The sequence below is a fragment of the Pongo pygmaeus genome, chromosome 5, assembly GCF_028885625.2.
Source record: "Pongo pygmaeus isolate AG05252 chromosome 5, NHGRI_mPonPyg2-v2.0_pri, whole genome shotgun sequence".
NCBI lineage: Eukaryota > Metazoa > Chordata > Mammalia > Primates > Hominidae > Pongo > Pongo pygmaeus.
The window spans coordinates 123260886-123280408 of record NC_072378.2 but is presented as its reverse complement, the minus strand read 5'-3'; the positions used below and the strand labels follow the sequence as shown (position 1 = coordinate 123280408).

The 19523-nt window shown below is 32.5% G+C and overlaps 1 protein-coding gene across 2 annotated transcripts in view; it reads right to left on the bottom strand.

Moving 5' to 3' along the window:
- Positions 1-14910: 14910 nt before the first annotated feature.
- Positions 14911-19523, bottom strand: part of CLVS2 (clavesin 2) — a 70244-nt gene continuing 65631 nt past the window's right edge. For both annotated transcript variants that reach the window (XM_054493007.2, XM_054493006.2), the window contains exon 6: positions 14911-17774. In XM_054493007.2, coding sequence (XP_054348982.1) covers positions 17687-17774 — 88 coding nt within the window. In that variant the 3' untranslated portion in view covers positions 14911-17686. The remainder of the gene's footprint in view (positions 17775-19523) is intronic.

Sequence of the window (19523 nt, the reverse complement as noted above, 5' to 3'; positions counted from 1 at the left end):
TGCCAATACATAAATTGTCTGTAAGAGAAAAGTAAATGATGAAGCAATTGTGATTCCAAGAAAACTTACTGTCAATTACAACCAATATGGAATACCTTACTTAATGTCCACCTACAATGTCTAGAATATATATTTTTAAATCAGTGGCTACTTCGCGTCCTACTCCCATAATTTTCTTTTCTTGAATGAACAATATTAGAACACATTGTATTGAGACATATGTTAAAAGTGTTGATGATTAAAAAAACACATAAAGGGATTAGCAACATTAATGTAAATTTCTTTAAAACTAAGTTAGGTTCATTATCCCAAAGGCTTTATTCTGTGGGAGTTCCAAGTTCTTATAATGACAATCAATTTTATAGATTTCTTGTACTACTCATACGCAATACACTATCAACTTCTCCTTCAACAACACAAGTAGAAATGCTATCATACAAACAACAACAACAAAAACCCCACACTGTTTACATAAAGCTAAACTGGCAAGAAAATACGGGGAATCTTCACTCTATAAATACAAGACAGGTTTAAGAATCCAAGGAAGGATATCAGAGACTAATGACAGCCACAGAGCTGGATCTTCTGCTGACTTTGTTTCATCTAAAGTTTTGGTTTGAATAGTTACTGAAGGTACAGAATAAAGCAGAGCTGGGTCATTTGAAACACAGAACAATAAGTAATTACCTCAGGCTTCACTATCTCCTGGTCAGTAGGGGGAAAAGCAGTATTTGATCTGTACCATTCACTATATACAAATATCAATTCCACATAGGTCTAGAATTAGATATGAGAGGCAAAAATGTAAAATATTTTGAAAAAAAATCATTTCCCAAGGGAAAATCCATCGCTTTCAAAAAATTTTTATTAGAAAATAGGAAAGACTTAAATTTAATAGTTTAGAACCAAATTAAGAAATTATAAAAAAAAAACAAGATTCACAAAATTTTACACAAGAAAGAAGCAAACAATAAAGATTATAGTGGAATTAGTGAATAGGAAGCAAAGGTACAAGAATTTCAACTAAGTCATATAGAGAAGGCTTCAATTAATTAAAATATTAATTTAAAAAATTAATAATATGAGGAATAGAAAGGAGCAATAAAGACAAATGCAGCATTTATATTTTCAAAGGTAGAGAATATAAAACACAAGCAATAATTTTTTAAAATTCAGTGAATATAGTCAAATTCTTAGAAAATTAAATACAATAACAAAATGGACTCAACAAGAAACTGAAAATAATACTAGTCCTAAAATCATCGAGGGTATGAGATTAATAATTCAAATATTTCCATAACGAAGACACCAATCCCAGGTAATTTAACTGAGTTCTGTCAAACATTCAAAGAAGTGATCATTCCAGTCTTACACGAGCTCTTTTGGATAATCAAATTTATGGGAATGAAAATGTATAATCTTCAGTGCAACATCACGAATGAAATTCAAAAACATACTATTGAGTGAATATAGGAAGTTGTGGAAAAATGCATATAGTAAGACATTTATGTAAAGTTCAAGCATGCAAAGGTATTTTTTAGAGATATACACATAAGTGGTAAGATATACAAAAAATAAAAATAATAATAAACGTAATTTGGGATAGTTAGCTTTAAGTGGAAATCAGAGGGCCTCAAGGGGAAATCAGAGACATACAAGAGGATTTAAAACTATGTATAGCAGTCTGCATCTTAGGCTGAGCAGTATATGTATATATATATATATGGATGGAATACCATATATATATATATATATATATATATGGATGGAATACCATATATATATATATATATATGGATGGAATACCATATATATATATATATATATATGGATGGAATACCATATATATATATATATATATATATATGGATGGAATACCATATATATATATATATATATATGGATGGAATACCATATATATATATATATATATGGATGGAATACCATATATATATATATATATATATAATGGATGGAATACCATATATATATATATATATATATAATGGATGGAATACCATATATATATATATATATATATATGGATGGAATACCATATATATATATATGGATGGAATACCATATATATATATATAGATATATATGGATGGAATACCATATATATATATATAGATATATATGGATGGAATACCATATATATCTATATATATATATGGATGGAATACCATATATATCTATATATATATATGGATGGAATACCATATATATATATATATATGGATGGAATACTATATATATATATATATGGATGGAATAGCATATATATATATATGGATGGAATAGCATATATATATATATATATATATGGGTGGAATACCATATATATATATATATATATGGGTGGAATACCATATATATATATATGGGTGGAATACCATATATATATATATATCAGAATATATACACACATCTGTATTACAATCTTTAACTATTTGCAATGTCAAAATAATGTAAGATAAAAAAGATTAAGTCGTTTAAAAAATTTTCACTAAGTAATACATTCACAAAGTTCAACAATGAAAACAAATTGTAGAAAAGTGAAAATCTTCTTCTCACCTTGTCCCAATCCACCCAATTTCTAACTCTTCCCAACAAACAACCAATGTTATTAGCTTGTTATAGTCTTCTACATTTCCTTAAGAATATACAAGTAAATATGACCATTTATTTTTATCCTCCTTGCCACATATTTACATGAAACATCACATATACTATACGTAGTACAGTAGCCATACCTTACTTTTTTTTCTGAGTAGGATATCTTAGGGATCTGTAACAGTGCATAAAGTGTTTCCTCACTATTTTTAGATATGCATAGTATTCTTTTGATTGGCTATATCAATTTAAATAGATTACATTAGATTTGTATAGTATCCTCTCTTTGGCTACATTACATATTTTTAAACTTTTTTTAGTTTCCTCAATTTTTTTTTGTTCTTGTAATTTACCTATGAGTATCCTTGTACATATATTTCTCAAATGTGCAAGCATGTTTGAAGGATACATTTCCAGAAGAGAAATGGTGAGTGAAAGGATACTTCCATTTGTAGTTTTAATAGATATTGCCAAATTGTCATCCACAGAAATTGTATCAATGTAGTCTGCTGATAGTAAGGTAGGGGAAAGATGCATCCCACAGCCTCTCTGAGAGTGTGTTATGAAACTACTGCATAGTCTTGAGTATGGTGTAGCATCTTGTCTTATTTTTAGAGCCACTATATTTTCTTTTTTCTCAACCGTGTGTTCGTATTAGCTGTCTATTTTTCTTTTCTTTCTTTCCTTCTTTTTTTTTTTCTTTTCAAGAAATGCAGTCTCGCTCTGTCGCCCAGGCTGAAGTGCAGTGGCGCGATCTCGGCGCACTGTAACCTCCGCTTCCCGGGTTCAAGCGATTCTCTTGCTTCAGCTTCCCAAGTAGCTGGGACAACAGTCTTGCGCCACCACAACCAGCTAATTTTTGTACTTTTTTTTTTTTAACTTTTTTTTTCTTTTATTATTATTATTATTATTATTATTATTATACTTTAGGTTTTATGGTACATGTGCCCAATGTGCAGGTAAGTTACATATGTATACATGTGCCATGCTGGTGCGCTGCACCCACCAACTCGTCATCTAGCATTAGGTATATCTCCCAATGCTATCCCTCCCCCCTCCCCCCAACCCACAACAGTCCCCGAAGTGTGATGTTCCCCTTCCTGTGTCCATGTGTTCTCATTGTTCAATTCCCACCTATGAGTGAGAATATGCGGTGTTTGGTTTTTTGTTCTTGCGATAGTTTACTGAGAATGATGATTGTACTTTTTAGTAGAGACGGGGTTTCACTATATATCGGCCAGGCTGGTCTCAAACTCCTGACTTCAGGTGATCCGCCTGCCTCCGCCTCCCAAAGTGCTGGGATTACAGGCGTGAGCCACCGTGCCCAGCAGTTTTAGCTATTTTTCTATTAAGTGTTTTTCTTTTCTTATTAATTTCTAGAAGCTTTTTAATTTAGAGATGTTAGGTCTATGTCAGTTATATGAGTTGAAAAATTTTCCCAGTCTGTCAGTTGTCTTTTGGTTTTGCTTATAATTTTTTTCATACAGAAATTTTAAATTTCACTTGATGAAATGTATTCTTTTTTTAACTTTTGGAATTTGAATAATTGGCATAAAGGTCGCTACACCAAGATTATAAAGACATTCTTTCATGCTTTGTACTGATACTTTTATGGTTTTCTTTTTTAATATTTGAAATTTTTAATACATTTGGAGTTTATAATGTATGGTATAATGCATGGAGTTGTGCTGTTTTTAAACATAATTTCTTTTCTCAGAAAGAAATCCTATTTAAAATAGATTACTGTCAGCTTAGAAGAGAATAGTATGATAAATACTGTTTTTTAAAATGCATTATTTTAAGAGAGTATGACTCTGTGATGTTTATATCCTTGGTGTGAGTCTAATACAATGTTTTCACACATTATTTTTAAAACCATATAAAAGCAGTTAAAATTTAGATAAAATGAGAGACCAAGTAACTCCAAGGCTGCCTTTTTCCAAACTCAACAATAGCAATGCTAAAATAATCTCAAGCAATATATGATGCAGAACCTTTTAATTACCTTGTAGTGAATCAAATTAAATATTTTTGTATGCTTAGATTAAACCAATCTATTAAGATCTACTTCTCTCTATTTTTTTAAGACTTAAGATAATCCAATGTGTTAACAGTCTAATCCATAAAATTACTGTGGCAAGTCTTATTAGAAAAGCATTTCATAAGTTAATTTAATAGGGGAAAATTCCTGAATCAACCTTTGGGAAGGACTCTCTCCCATGCAGTATCAAAGCTTTCTGATACACTACATAGTTGCTTGGCAGCTGTAATGATAGAAAAAGTCAACATCCTGAGCTTCTACTTGCCCTAAATCATTGACAAATGTAGAGAAGAAAGTCAGGAGCTAAATTGACTACCTGTGTTGAGCTGCTCCCTGTTTGATCAGCCAAATGAAGGCTATTCGCAAGGGAAAGTGAAAAGGGCACAGAGAATACAGTTTTCTTCTTGAAGTTAGGGAGCACATGCTTCTAAAATCATGAAAGTTGGCTTCCTTGAGTGACTATCATTTGATTTAGACATAGACCTATTGAAATCTCATCTTCCTATTGGACTGAACTCATCCTAAATCCATTGATTGCTAAAATCTTGAAAGACTGGAGACAGCGGATATGTACAATCTGTTTCCAGTGTAAAGATTCCTGAGTGTTGTCCCCCTTTGCATTAGTAGATGTTTACCTAATATAATACTTATGAATAATTCTGAGCACAATTAATGATATAGAGAAAATGAAATGAGGTCATGTCCAAGTAGAACAGAATTTAATAGAAAAGGTTTTAGGAGAGCCAGGGGAAAATTATTAAAAGGAACAGCAGGATAACTGGACCAGCTGAAATCTTGGTTCTGGTACTAGTATTTCTCTTAACTAGTGATGTCACTTTTATCAAGACAGACCTGGTATGTCTCTATTTATATACTAATAAAATTAAAGATTTTGATTTTGATTATTTTTTAGATTTAGGGTCTTGCTCTGTCACCCAGGCTGGAGTGCAGTGGCATGATCATAGCTTACTGCAGTCTCAAACTCCTGGGCTCAAGTGATCCTCCAGTCTCAGCCTCCCAAAGTGCTAGGATTATAGCTGTCAGTTACTGCACCCAGACAGGTTTTGATTATCTCTAAAGCTCTAAAGGAACTTCTAGCAATAGCATCTATTATTTGAAAGAGAAGGAAAAAAAGAAGAAAGAAAGGAAGGAAGGAAGGGAAAGGAAGGGAAGGGGAAAGAAGGAAAGAAAGAGAAAGAAAGAAAGAAAGAGAAAGAAAGATAGAAAAAGAAAGAAACAAACAAAAAGAGGCAGGGAGGGAGGGAGGAAAGAAGGAATAAAGGAAGGAGGGAAGGAAGGAAGGGAGGGAGGGAGGAGGAAGAAGAAAGAAAGAAAGAAAGAAAAAGAAAGAAAGAGAAAGAAGAAAGAAAGAAAGAAAAAGAAAGAAAGAAGAGAAAAGAAAGAAAGGGAAGAAAGGAAGAAAGAAAGAAAAGAGGTAGCGTTCAATGGGGTGAGAAGAAATAGGAAAGTTTATACTTTGTGTATTTTCTTAGATGTTGATAATTATCTACTTGGCAGTATCTGCTATTTGAATATTTTATATAATTGCTAAATATCCTCATCATTATTCTAAATTTAAAAATATTTTTGCTTAAATATTTCTAGTTATTTTTAAAGTATTTAATTGTTTCTACAGTTTATTTTACTTTTTTGTTTTTTGTGAGACAGAGTCTTACTCTGTTGCTCAGGCTGGAGGGCAGTGGTGGGATCTCGGCTCACTGCAACCTCAACCTTGTGGGTTCAAGCTATTCTCCTGCCTCAGCCTCCCAAGTAGCTGGAATTACAGGCATGTGCCACCACACTCAGCTAACTTTTTGTATTTTTAGTAGAGATGTGGTTTCATTATGTTGACCAGGCTGGTCTTGAACTCTTGACCTCAGGTGATTCACCCATCTCGGCCTCTCAAAGTGCAGGGATTACAGGCATGAGCCACCGTGCCTGGCCTATTTTACTATTTTTGAGAAACTTGTTAAAACATATTTATAATGTTCACTAAATGATAAAAGGTCAACTGTGGCAAAATAAGGTTTAAAATTCTCTCATCTCAAAAAATGCTTTCAAATGTCTTTTAGTAAATAAGTTGTATAAAATCACAATTTATTTGTTTTTTCAGAGACTGGCTTAAATCTTCAGTACACAATCAATGATGGAAATAAATTTATAAAGACTTCATAAAGGAAACAGTTTATTTATTTTTTTAAAAAGCAATCCGAAAGGTATGTATACCTTCCTGACTCCAAAAATAGTATTCTTTACTATGATCATAATGGATGCTCTGATTTTTCTCCATTGTAAATCTAGTGACTCAATCGTTGATGGCCTAAAATATTGCTTTATGAAAATCAGTATATGAAAGAAGAATCAATTTTATGTTCATTAGTTAACATGGCATCCAGCCTGCACTAACATAGAAACTCTCCTATAGTAATATTTTTATATGAAGAGAAATAGACATGTTTCCTTAAGATAGATATCATTTGCTGGTTGTTACTTTTTTTTTTCATAAGAGAAACTTTTGTTTACTCATGGCTCCTCCTAGATGAGTACAATCAGTACTCATGGGATTTCTGTACTCTGCCCATACTTTGAAACTTTCTTATGAGTTTTTCAAGAGGTTTTATAGTATGATCATCATACAAAAAGCAAATGTTTTCATTACATTTCACATACCAGCAAAAATGATCCTTTTAATACTACCTAAATTAGCATTTCTGGAACCACAATGGTTGGGCTTTCCATCAGTTGTATTACATAAAGTAAACTCAAGCCCATCAATGGAAACCAGGAATTGTGGTTCTGACTGTGGGTAAGGGGGAATAACAAATTAAATGGAAAGAGTAAATTGTGCAATTTCCAGAATTTTAAAATCTTTTGTTCTTTTTTGTCTTCTGATGGTAAATCAAAGTTTATTTTTCAGTTACAATGAAGTAAATGAGTATAGAATTTACCTCAAGAGAGATAAACTCTGCAGGAGCCAGCACCTCTGAATGACCCTGAAAAGCACTGATTAGGAGATGCATTTGCCCTGAGCATCTACAGCCCTGGCAATCACCGCCGCCTCTGAGCAGAAAGACAGAAACCACATGACCCTAACGCCATCCTCAAAAGAGCATGGATAAGGGGAGATTATATTGGGGTTTTCCATAAAAAGGAAGGAACCAAGTTTTCAAGAAGATACGTCGGAAACTTAGCTCATATTATTGGTACAATTATTGCCCTATTTTACTGATGAGAAAACAGTGTGCTGGAGGTCACACAATTAAACTAGTAGGTCTTCATTGCACTTGTAACTCTTACTGGCTTTTTATATGTTGACTCTGCTAGAGTGTGACTTTCAGAAGGGCAAAGACTTTGTTTTGTTTATTCCCATACCCCCAGTACACAGAACATAGGTAATGTTAGTGTAAAAAATGAAATAAACTGAAATCATTATTCAACCCAGTCCACTGCTTTAAGGGGAAGACCTTATATATAACTGACACTTTCTTGTATCTCCATTCTGTCATTCTAGAAGTCAGGAAGTTCTTTCTAATGACTTGGAGATCATACCAATGTATCAAATATATTTGATCAAATCAACAATAAATTCAAAATATAACAACATAGCCATATATGTTTAAAGTCAGTTTTTAAAGCATTTTATATGTCCAAATGCTAGCACCAAATTCATATGTCTCTATATGACAGATTTCTTCATAGCTATTTGATACGATGTTTTCTAAATTTACAGAAATTTAGTTAATGATGAAAAAACTGAAAGGGCATATACACGCACACGCATTTCTGAATCTGAAGTTTCATTTAGCAACATTTTATTTAACAGTACTTCATTCATCCTCAGAAATCAAAAAAGACAATAGTTTCTCTGCAAAAAAGGAAATAAAATATTAATATAATGGTTTTCAGAATATAATAAACAATGATCTGCTCTGTAAAATTGTTAAATCCATTATAAAGTGGACATAATTAACACAATTTACCAAGGAACGTACCCTTAGGATTCAATCATAAAAAATTATGAAAAGAAAATTCAACCTAAGAGAACACGAACTATAGGATCTTTCATGTGCTGTGTATACTTGAGCTTGAACTCTATATCTGAAGTGACGCTAAACACATTCATATAGGTTGGCAAAAAAGGATGTCACAGAGGGAAATGGTTTCCACTGTACAGACTATCAAGGATCAAATATTAAGCAACATAAGGAAATTCTGCCTTGTTTGTGAGCAAGAATCACTAGTCTCTTCTCTAGAGAATGTTTTCCAAACTGTTAACCCTGATTACCATATCCTTATGTAACTGACAAGAAACATAATCTATATTGGTTAACACTGTCCTACATAGTACACAAAGAGGAATAAAACCCCTACCCATCACAAAGCCACTAAAAGACTGGTTAACTTCTGAAACATTTTCAAACATCTATTCCTATTCTTCAGGTTATATTTCTTCTTCAACATCACCTGCTGATTCTTTAAATTCAGTGTCTTCTTAATATAGGTTCTGATAGAAGATTATAAAACAGGAGGCTTAAATTATTACAGTGTTGGGAAAGGCACAACAATGTAGCTGAAGAAAAGGAATAACATATATTTGGTAAGGATTAAAAGTTAAACTGCAAAGGATACAAATCAGAAACCTATCACACCAAGAACCAATATCTAGGTCACTTAGTTACTAAAATTACGGAGAAGTCAGTCCAAATAGGAAGTAAAAACTTGGGATAGTTAAGAACAATTGTGACTGTTAAGGCTCTAAAAATGATAGCTGAAATTAAAAGAGAAGGGAGCAAGTTGAAAAGCCAGTTCGAATATATGTGAGCATGAGCAATTTCTATCATCTTGTGTCACAGCTATAAATTTTCAACATAAAAATTTAAAGATATGTAACATGAAACCCAATTGTTAAAATGGTTCACGGACTAAATGACTATAATATATAGATTTCAAGATCATGGAAAGACCTTAGAAACACCAAAATACTTCCTCATTCATTTTATAATTGTTGTAGAGAAGGTACAAACACAATGCCTTTCCTTTTTCTTCCTCTTCTTCGCCTTTCCATTAAAAGTAACTACATAGTCATATTCTCTTAAACTGGCTTCCAATACTGGAATTATAGTCTTTTAACTTCCTGCATATTTTTAAAAATTGAAATTAACTATGATAATCCATAAAGAACAATTCCATATAGTTTTAATCTCAAAATGACTTTTCCCCTGAGCTATCTTGTAGTCTCTCCAAGAGTAAGCCATGTAGATAGACTTAGAGTCCAGTGATCGTTGAGTAACTTCTAAAGACAAAACTGAAACACTGATGTAAAACTTAGGCTCAGGGATAGAGACCACAATTGGGGAGAAGAGGATATCATTTTTGATTCATGATTCCGTCATCATGAGAGGGTAAAATTTCCTCTTTGAAGATAAATAACAAAATTTTTAAAATTAAGACAACAAGAAACTCTTTCAATTCATACTATTGGCTGTTATATAACTTGCTGAAACAAATTAGTATCTTCATGAAATCATTTTGGATTTGTTAAGTTCCAAGAACTGTTCAAGGCACCAGTAATGCAGTAGTAAACAGACAAAAATTCCTGCTCTTGTGGAGTTCACATTGCTATTGGGGGAAAATGCAAAGCAAATAAATAATCTGTATGGTGTATCAGGTGATAAATGCTATGGAGAGGAAATACAGCAGGAAAGGAGAATATGAAGAACCACAGGGCTGTTTCATCTAAAATGGGGAAAGAGAGTCCTCACAAAGAAGATGACATTTAAGCAAATACCTGAAGAAGATGAGGGAATAAACCACGTGGATATCTGAAATTAGAGGCAAAGTGAACAGAAATGCGAAAGTCCTGAGGTAGAGGCATGCTTAGCAAGTTCCTGGAACAGCAAAGATGACAGTTTGGCAGCAGTAAATAAAGGAGAGATTCTTAAGAGATGATCTAAGAAAAGGCAAGAATGGGGTAGAGAACTTCAAAAGCAAGAAATTCAAGTATTTAACAACTATTTTTGCATAGTACCAGCAAAAATACCAGCCCAATCAGAAACCATGGTATGTTGCTGTACTGGTGCTTACTGCCTTCATATCAACACTTCTCATACACCGATATAAAGACATTGGCTTTTACTCTTTCAGAGGGTTTTGAGAACAAAATGACCTGAGTTACATTTTAAGAGACTCACTCTTGCTAATGTGTTGAAAATTGACTCTGGAAGCAAGGAGACTAGTTTTTAGATTATTAAAATATTCCAGATGGAAAATGTTGAAGACTTGGTCCAATACAGTGATGAAGAAGATTGGGGAAGTGGTTAGAGTGTGGATATATTTTGAAGACCCAACAGCATGAGCTAGCTGATGGGATGTAGTTTTGAGAGAAAAAGAGGACGGAAAGAGAGGATGATTCCAAAATTTTTATTCCTAGAAACTGGAAGATTGGGGTGGACACATAGTGAAATGAAAAGGCTAAAGGGGAAGCAGGGTCAGAGTGAAAGTAGTTTGGTTTTGTAAATGTTAAATCCGCCGTATCCATTAGCCATCCAATTAAAATTGTTAGCTATATGAATGAGGAGTAAGGGATATTACCAGTCTTCCCTATGAATACAAGACACAAAAAAAACAACAATTTTTCTAGCACTAAAACTTTATAATTACATTTCATAAAACTTTTAGGTAGTAATTTATAAACCAGCATGCAAGTATTTCAATCATATGCAACTAAGTGAATTATGTTCATATATGTATAATATAGGATTTTTTTTCTTAAGTGGCAACAATGCATTTGTGGCTTCTTATACTTTTATGATACCAATTAGAAAAAAGGGAGGAAAACAGCATATTTATTTTTATTTTTAGAGAAAGAAGTGATGCTCAGAGGTATGTGTTTTTGATGATGTTTCTGTGTGGAAACTTGCTTCACAGCAGAGATTTGACCATCACTTCCCCGTGGCCTCTTTTCACTTGTCAAGTATTTAACTGTTGATATTAGAAACCCCTGACATTTTGAAATAGCTTTCTGCTTATAATTAAAAATATTTTCTACTTGATCCTCCTGAAGAAGGAACTCACTTTTTGGTAACGAGAGTGGGGACAATATCTCTGGCTTTTTCTTTGTTTTCTGGTTCATTCCCACTGAGGATACTACTGCTGGAAATGTGGCTTCTCGTGGCCTGCCTTTAGGAGGGAGCAGCAATAATGATTCTTGATAACCTCAAGAATCCTGTGTAAAGGAAATCCTCTGAGTTTGAGCCAAAAAAATTCATGAAGTCTACTTGTAGATGGTTCTAGGTAAATGTAATTGAGTCTCTTATACCTTATTAGATGACTTTTCATCCACAGATAGGATAAATGAGGGAAACTCACAGAAGACACAAATATATATTTATTGAGTAAGCATTCTTTCTCAAATCAGGCTGAATTTTTTTTTTAATTTCATGTCATATTTTGACCTGGGATTACTTTTTTGAGGATTTATTTAAACCAATGCTTTTCTGTAATTCAAATTTCTAAATTCAATCTCTTGCCTAATCCAGTCATTCTATTGCAAATGTGAAAACCCTAGTTATTTTATTTACTGATCATTCCTTTGCTATATGTAATTAAAACATTAGTTTACTTCTTTCAAACTTTCATTTGAAAGTTTGACTAGAAGTTATAGAATATTGAATATGTCATTTTGATGAAACAAATTACTATATATTTTCCTCTTTGATCCCCACACATACAAATTTCACAAATTTAAGGAATCTTAAATAGCTAAGCACAATTTCTCTCAAAATAAAAATATTGTTAATTTTCAGATGATTTTTTAAAGAAATCTCCATTTTATAGATGCAGCAGATCCAGGACTACCAAATTTAACATTAACAATGTGCAAAATAAATGTATAAATTTAAAATATAAAATATACAAAATAAAAGTATACATTTCTTTTAAACAGAAATGTATACCTGTCCAAAAATTATATTATAGTGTATTGGAATTTACAGCTCCTTCAAAAGGCCAAATAACAAATAGTGTGTAGTACTAAATAAGTACTATGTAGTAGTAAAAATTAATAACATTGGAGTAAAATAGCAAATAATATACTCAGTATTCTTCAAGGACTTGTATGATTTCCTGTTAGACATCTTTTATTTTTCCTGGATAGCTTTGAAAACAAAAACTATTTGGTTTTCTGAGTTTTATTTATTGTTTAAGCAAATATAAAATCTGAAAAATTGAACAATTGGGTTAGAAACAAGACAATGCTTTGTATCTCCGTTAAAAGTAAATGAATTAAAATTCATTGCAATTTTTTAAAGTAGTTGAGGATTGGGTGACCCTTAAAACTGTGGTTAAAATTTATTTTGATTTTCACCTAAGTCCATCTCGTTCACCAGGTAAAATAAGTCTTACAGAATAAATGCGCCTATATCAAGGACAGACATATTTGCATTGAGACTTAAATCTAAGTCAATAATGACAAAACATCTTCTAAATTTTAACAATTTCCACTATTTACCATGAGTGCATTGATTATATTTAACTCCTATAATTAAGTGATTTCTACATTTTTTTTTATTTCAATAGCATCATTTGTACACCTGCTTCCTTGAAAAAAAGGCTAATTTGAGTGTTTCAATCCACAAAGTTGTTATTTTATATTTTTTTCCTACAGTACCGGGGAATTCATTCCCATATTCAGTACATAATAGAATCCACAGAACTACTTTCATGTCTGATGTTAACCTCCAAATATTTATAAAATAAAATCTTAAATTCTTAAAAAAGTTTCTATTCTCTAAGCCATTGAGATCATAATATAACAATGTTACAAAGCCAAGCTTCTTTTGTATGTTTACTTATTTGCCCCTTTTCATGTAGTAAATAATGTCAAATAGTTCCAGTAGCATATGGGAAGCTATTTTTTCAACTAAAACCAAAGACCAAAAACAAGAAAAAAAAATCATTTTCATTACTGAAGATAATTACACACCTTGCATATTTAACCAATCTTCTTTTGTTCCATTATATCGGTTTAATCTGCCTCTTCTTGTATGATCAGTGACCTCACAAATTTCAAATGCATTACTATGTTTCAGGCTATGTATTTATGTAGCAGATCTAAAATGGAATATATGCCTATGAGCTTATTGTTGTAAAAAATGTACATATACCATGTCTGAAAGTTCAAATATCATGCTAGAGCTCTGCTCATTTTATTTTGTGTGTTGAAAATTTTTTGAAGTGTCCTCATGGCTGATGACAACTTTTCATGTAATCATTAATAAATATACACAAAAAAAGAAGCTGAGATATTATTCACCAACCACACAAGGCAGACCTTTAAATAAAACAACAGAAGAGTGTACAGGCCTCTCAGCAAGCATTCTTAATGTATCTTCTTTAAAGGACCACAGACATGTCCATAAACCTTTACGTTGTAGAAGCAAATGATCCCTGTCCCTGAAGACATACTCCATGGCTCTGAAGGTTTCTTTTTGTGAAGAGTCATAAACATATTCCCCAATGTCTAAAACAACTCTCCAATTTCTTGATGCAATAGAGGGACTTCTGTTCCCTCAGGAATATTACAGACGCTTCACATGTTTAACAATATGACCTAGTTAACAGGATTAAAAAAGCTAAGTATTAATGTATGAAGTTTTGGCTTTCCTGCTTATGAATGTATGAATTTTTGGTACTATAAAGTAAATAAGTATTCTATATGAAAAAACTTAGGAAATATCTCTGTCTACACTTATGCAAACCATTACTGAAATGAAAGAATTCATGCATGCCCACTTCAAAAACTTGCTTGCAAAACTCTGTTTAATACTTGTATATCGTTTTAGCATAGTGCCACGTTTATCATTAACATGTATTAAAGTTACTGTATTTAACTTACACAACAGAGACTTAATACTGTATGAGTATGCTCAAATAAAGGCCTTAAATATCCTTCTTCAAATGATATCTATATTTCACCTATATAATATAGATTTATGTATTTACTTTTTGGAAGAGAGTACAAATAAAATCCATATGCCACTATCGTTGCTTTATTCCATTTTCAAAGAGGCACTTCTTCATATTTCTTAGAGTATATTTTCATGATAATCTCTTCCTTCTTAAATAGTAGTCAAAAATGCGGGCAAACATCACTGACAACATGAGAAGTTATTTATTTTTAAACCAGCTTTGGAATCACCTGCCCCTGAAATAATTGGAAGAAAGAAAAAATATCAGAAATAGAAGATGGAACAGGCAGGGTGAAAGAAGTAAATGGATTACTGGACCATTCCAAGTCAAATGCGATAATTCTTTGAAGCCCACAAATTTCAAGTGACAAGACAACTAAAATAGCTCTCGAAGTACAGAGGAAAATTCATTAGGGCAAACAGTCTAGTGTGTTAGTGTGTGTGTAAGAGTGTGTGTGTGTGTGTATGAGAGAGAGAGAGAGAGAGTGGAGGTATACTATTGCAATTAAAATACAAGAGTATAGGAGTGCTTATAGGCATACAACTATGGTGTATAGGTTATACATAGATATAGGATGTGACACAGAATATCATGGAGGGAAAAATTCCTAAACAGTGCTAGCTAGCTGGTGCTGAGGGGTAAATTTATAAAGTTGAATGAATATCCCTTGACTAAGGTTCACAAACATTACTAGAAAATGAGTTTATTCACAGAGTGAACTAGATATGGTAATTTCAAAAGGCATCATCATTGTAATTTGTTCATTCATTTTAAAATATTTTACACAATCTAGCCAACTCTCAATTGCTCATCTAAAGATGAGCAGTAATGCAATGCAAACTTTCCAAATGTGGGTCTGGGAGACAGTGTGAATGATACTTATAATTAGATAGGCATACACATAAAATATGCCTTTCTAGTTATTTTTATATATGACACTAACTTTACGATAGGGGAAAGAAGCTGCCAATGCTGGTTGACATCTGAAACTGGCAGAATTCTGAAAACTGGCAATAAATGGTACACATCAAGAGAAATTCATGAGAATGAAAAGTTGACTGCCCTCTACACTTACAATGTTTCTATTCTATTCCAATGGATTACATTGCCTAAGGTTTATATAGTCTATAAAGCCCATGGCTACAAAATATATGTCAGGTAGGCAAGAATGCAAGAATATCAATGGTTAGAATTCTTATAAAGGTAAGAACTGCTGAGACATGTTGTCCCCAGTGCGTTCCAATCTCTAAAAGTCACAAGGAGAGCAGAGTGCCTGACAGTCACTATTCTTCTGCACTTGACTGGAGGTTGGCATTATTAAGGTATCTTTCATTTGTGTTAATTAATGTATTTTTACACACATGAGGCAGTCCATTGATACACTGTACATTGGTGTATTCAGCTTGCTTTTACAATTTTTGGCTGCAGAATTATAACAAATTTTGGGAGCTTTTGGCTAAAAAATGTGAAGGCTGACACATGCCTTTATTTTTGTTGGTTTCCAAGAGTTTCTGAGATATTTTTCTTCCAAAAGAATATTTTAATGGTAAACTCTCAATCTCAAAATTTATTATGGGTGATAAAAATCATTTTTTCACATTGAAATTTAAAATTAAAAAATTAAAATTTGCTGTAATTGTATAAATTTTATGAAATAAAATGTTAAATACGCAAATTTCTAAATCCATGTATAAATGATTACATGTTGTCGTAGATGCCTTCCAATAATTTCATTATATCTCCTGAATATAATGTGTTTTTTCAGCCTTTTCTGAAAGAAATGGTGGAGAAATAGGATCACGAAGATAATTAACTTAAATTTGAAAATAAAATTGGCTTTCTGTCACCTGATGCTACCTACACTACGTTCAGACCTATTGCTTCTTTGAAGGAAAAATATAGTTCAAATAAGATGGCACATATTTAAGATTGCATTATAAATTAACTTGGAATTCCTTTAAATAGGTACACTGAAAGTCAGTTTCACTATTTCTCATTTTCATTAACTTCAGTGGAAGTAGTTTTCCAGAGTTATCTCATGTAATTATCTATAAGATCATTGAATATCTATGACTTATTTTATAAGCCTGTCACCTCAAGGATTTATTAGAGCTCAGTAAAAATATATATGTGTGAATATATATATATACTTTTTAACCAGTGCACAACAATTAGAAATTAGCCCCTCATCTGTAAGTGGAAAATTTTATGTTCAAAATTAGCTGTCAAAACACTATTCATATATGAGTTCTCATTCTCTTAGTCAAAGAGTTTTGGAGGGGAAATGTACTTAGAGTACATTAGGAAGAAATATAATGAGATCTTGAATAAAGGGCACATTGTGAAGACAGCAATTTAAAAAGAAGCCACTCTTTTTTACATTTCTACATCTTAATTGAGGAAACACATCTTTTCACAAGATTCCAAGAATTAAACAACATAGAAGAGTTCAAGTGTTCAGTTTACCAGCTCATCTGCCATTCCTTGCCTCCAAAATGCAAGGCCAATGATAGTTACTAAGACACATTTCTCTGAAATGAAAATCACTAGACAGGAAATACATTAATCATAAAACTTCCTAGAATCATTTAGTTGTGTGTGCCCGTTAAGAGTATGTTTGAATACTGACAGAGTTTCAGAGAAAAACAATGAAACAATCACTATGAGAGCTGAAATATGGCTTCATAGGAAAGAGGGCTACATTTAATTAGCTTTGATTGTGTCTTTTCTGCTTTTTGTTATAGTTCGTATCACTGGCATGGACTTTTGAGCCAACCTTTTTCCAAACTGAGTTACTACCGAAATTTACAAACTTGACATGAAGATTACATTATATTTACAAAGAACTTGGCACTTACAGAATAAATTACTGACATTTTAAAAATCCAGCCCAGGGCCCCCATGGTTCAGGCCAAGGAAAGCCTGATGCCTTATTATATATTATGCTACATTAACATGAATAAGTCGGTTTCCAGCTGGTAATTCCTCCACAGTGTTGTCCCTGTTGCTGAAAACCAATACTTTCCATTTCTAATCCATGAAGGGGATGTAGAGAAGTTATTAGTCCAGAGAAAGCAATGGTTGCATGTTTTCTTCCTCATTTTTATCCATGCGTTTTAGTACTGTAGGATCCACTACTGATTGAGATCTGGAAAGGATAAAGCCAATGTCAGTGAGTTATTACCAGGTAATTGTGCAGATGGCATTCTCTCCTCTGTCTTTTTGTCATTATTTCTCCCAAGAATGTGAATTCCCTTCCTCTATATCAAGAAATTTATGAATTGTGGATGTTGCACATTTAGAGAAAAACCACTGCTGGTGATGTTTTGCACTGGAGTGAGGAAAAAATCCCCTCTGGCCTCTAAATAGAATAGTGAGCCGCCAATGATTCTAAATAGACAATACGAGGCTTAAGAGCTCTTCACAGTTAGGCAAGATTCTTTTCTTTGAGCTATCACAAATTTCTAGTGCAGGATAGATGTTTTCCAATAAAACATCTCCAAATGGAAAAAAAATTACAGTCAAATGATTATTATGATAAACTAAATAGAAATAACAGGAGGCTTAATTCCAGTCTTTAAAAAACATATGAAAAAAATGCAACAAGAATGCACCTTTTTTTGACCGTCATTTTTTAACTTTAATGATTGTATCAACAAAAAGATCAAAATTTGTATGTTTCTGTTAAATGTCCTAGTAGAATATCCAAATAAAATCGACCTTCATCTTGAAAATTTCATGGAACAGTTATAGATTTTTAAAAAGTAAAACCCCCTTTTGTTTAGGCAGCAACACTTTATGATTAGGAAAGCACATAATTTGAAAACCCACTTATACATGCCTTTGACAGCAGGTGGGGCTTCTGTCTCAATTTGTCATTAGGAAACAATATGAGAGTGGGAAAGAGGAAAATCAATGAAACATGCTCTGTCATGGCAGGAAGCTGCCATCTTCATAGCTATAGCATTTAGTAAGCAGCTGCCCTTTTAGAATTCTCCTTGGTAATGAATTCTTCCCCTGCTGCTGCATTCCAGCCAATTGGCTTTTGCTGTGGCAATATGCCTCTTAGCAGACCTCATTAACTTCTGAAAAGACTATAAGCTAAAACACAACTGCACATGCAAATGAAAAAGAACAGTAATGGAACTAATTATCAAAGAAAAAATAATTACAGGATTAACTGATAAACTGATTAAATTTAAATAAACTTAAATTATTTCCTAAAGAGGGAATGAAAATGAAGGTGAAAGCATTAAAAAATTGAGAGATTTTGTTTCCTAAGTGTCATTTACACTATTTTATCTCAATATTAAATAGGCATTAGATGCCTATCATGGAAAAAAAGACTTACTAAAGTTGTGTGTGTGAGCATAAGAGACAATAGATGAGGATATAAGATAATAATAGGATAAGATACGAATATAAGAATAGGATGAGGAAAAGGACAATAAGCAGAAAGAATAGAGAGAATAGAGATTTTGTGTCACTTTTAAACGCAATAATACATAATCATCTTTATTTAAAGTACATGAATAAAGTACTTTTTAACAAAGGAGACAATTGCACAAAAGACTAAGTAATTAGACTTTCAACTTTGTTTTTAGGTAAGACCCAACCAAGCAAATTGGTTCTCAGATGAATTCACGTTCAAAGAGAAAGAGGCTCATTTAATGTCCTGTGCTAAAGTATTAACTTGACAACTGATATGCATTAGACTGCAAGTTCCATAAGCAGGGACTTTATCAGTTTCTTTCCTTATTGTGAATACAACGTGCATCATAGGGCTTGGAAAAGAGTAAGATCTTCATGTCTTGACTTCTAGCCAGTAAATAATTTCCATATTGAAAGAACTTCAGTATTAAACACTCAAAATGAAGAGTAATGAGGATAATAGAGA